Source organism: Entamoeba dispar, genomic scaffold, assembly GCF_000209125.1.
Source record: "Entamoeba dispar SAW760 scf_1105229459659 genomic scaffold, whole genome shotgun sequence".
NCBI lineage: Eukaryota > Evosea > Mastigamoebida > Endamoebidae > Entamoeba > Entamoeba dispar.
Window position 1 is genome coordinate 1 of NW_001853803.1, and position 1,692 is coordinate 1,692.

The following is a 1,692-nucleotide window of genomic DNA, read 5'->3' on the forward strand; positions in this document are numbered from 1 at the left end:
ATTCTACAAAATATTCTACAATAAATTTATTATTCTATGTATTTAACATATCTTTTACTCTTAATTTAAATTAACAAAAATAAAAAGATGTACAAATAAACAAAAACACAAAGGTAGATAACCTGGCATGTATTTTCACTAACACATCTATCAACTATAAAATAGACTTTAGTATTAAATCTAAAATATTAATTTTATGAAATTTGAATTATTTTAGTATTTCATTGTTAATATAAAAATTAAATTTCGTTTTATATAACTATAAATTATAAAAAAGAAAAATAATAAAGGTATTAAAAGAGAATTAGAAAAATATTAGAAGGAACTCAACTAAGATTTTGAACCCTAAAATAACAGACCATGCCTTTGTCTAACGGAAGAAACAGAAGAACCAGAAAGTTGTTTAAGAGACCATTCAGAGGACATGGAATCTCAAACACCTCAACCATTCTTCACACATATAAAGTTGGTGATTATGTAACCATCCTCTGTAATTCATCTATTCAACACGGCCTTCCATACAAAGCTTTCCACGGAAAGACTGGACGTGTTTGGAATGTTAACCCACACGCTATTGGAGTCATGGTAAATAAGAAGGTTAATAACAGAATTGTAGTTAAAAGACTTCACATCAGCCCAGAACACATTAGACCATCTGGATGCCAAAAAGATTTCCTTGAAAGAAAGGCTGCTGTTGCTGCTATTAGAAAGCAAAACATTCAATTAAAGAAAGAAGGAAAAGAACTTCTTCCATTACCAGCTAAAAGACTTCCAAAACAACCAAGACCAGCCGAACTTATTAAAGGTACTGATATCAAATTTACCACTGTTGCTCCACTTAAATTTGAAGAACTTTATTAAATGACATGGTGTTTTGTGAATGGAATTTGTTTATTTGTATTTTCATTTTCTAATGTTTTTATGAATTTGAAAGACTAATTTTTTTTCATTTGATGTTATATTCCTTTTTTTTTTCCTTCATTGAATCTATCAAAAACATTTTTCATGGAAAGTAGTGATACAATTCATACTTCATGTGATGGTAAAGACTTTAATACAAAAGATTCTTCGAGTGATGAGGTTTCAATTATATCAGAAAATGAGTCTTTTTCAAGTGATAACTCACAACTAAAAGATAAAATGATTAATGACAAACAAGAAAAAGATGAAAAAGAAGGAAATGTATGTAATGAAAAGGAATCTATTCATGAAAATATAAAACAAGAAGAAAATAATAAGGAAAAAATAAACACAAAAACTCCAACACAAACACCAAGTAAAAGTTGTTCATTTGGACAAAAAGGACAAACTTCTCTAATTTCAATTAAGGAATTATCTAATTCTAAATCACCCCAACCAAAACAAGAAAAAAAATTAAATATTGAAGTAGTAGATTGTAAATCACCAACTAGTCCTATTATTTCTCCAAGACAAAAATTTACACCAAGAGCATCAATGATTCAATTAGTTAAAGGATGTCCAGAAGAACAAATTAAAATAGGGTATAATGTTAGTTTAATGAATAGGAATGATGTTATTAATTTTAAAGGACCAATGAATGGACAATTAACATTAACTAATTACAAGATAGTATTTGTAGTTAAATGTGTAATATTTAATGTTAGTATTCCATTAACAAAGATTGCATATTTTAAGAAAGTTAATTCTATGGATAAACAACATAAAAGATTA

The 1,692-nt window shown here is 27.2% G+C and overlaps 2 protein-coding genes across 2 annotated transcripts, besides 1 other annotated feature; both read left to right on the forward strand.

Moving 5' to 3' along the window:
* Positions 1-172: 172 nt before the first annotated feature.
* Positions 173-289: a sequence feature (AT_rich).
* A 71-nt stretch (positions 290-360) lies between these two features.
* EDI_030770 (60S ribosomal protein L21) lies at positions 361-861 on the forward strand (the record flags this gene model as incomplete). The annotated part of the gene is made up of 1 exon (XM_001735999.1): positions 361-861. One exon carries the CDS (start codon positions 361-363, stop codon positions 859-861), a length of 501 nt encoding a protein of 166 aa, XP_001736051.1.
* A 144-nt stretch (positions 862-1,005) lies between these two features.
* Positions 1,006-1,692, forward strand: EDI_030780 (uncharacterized protein; the record flags this gene model as incomplete). Its single annotated transcript, XM_001736000.1, has 1 exon — positions 1,006-1,692. A coding segment is annotated over one exon (687 nt), but the record flags the coding sequence as incomplete, so codon positions are not given.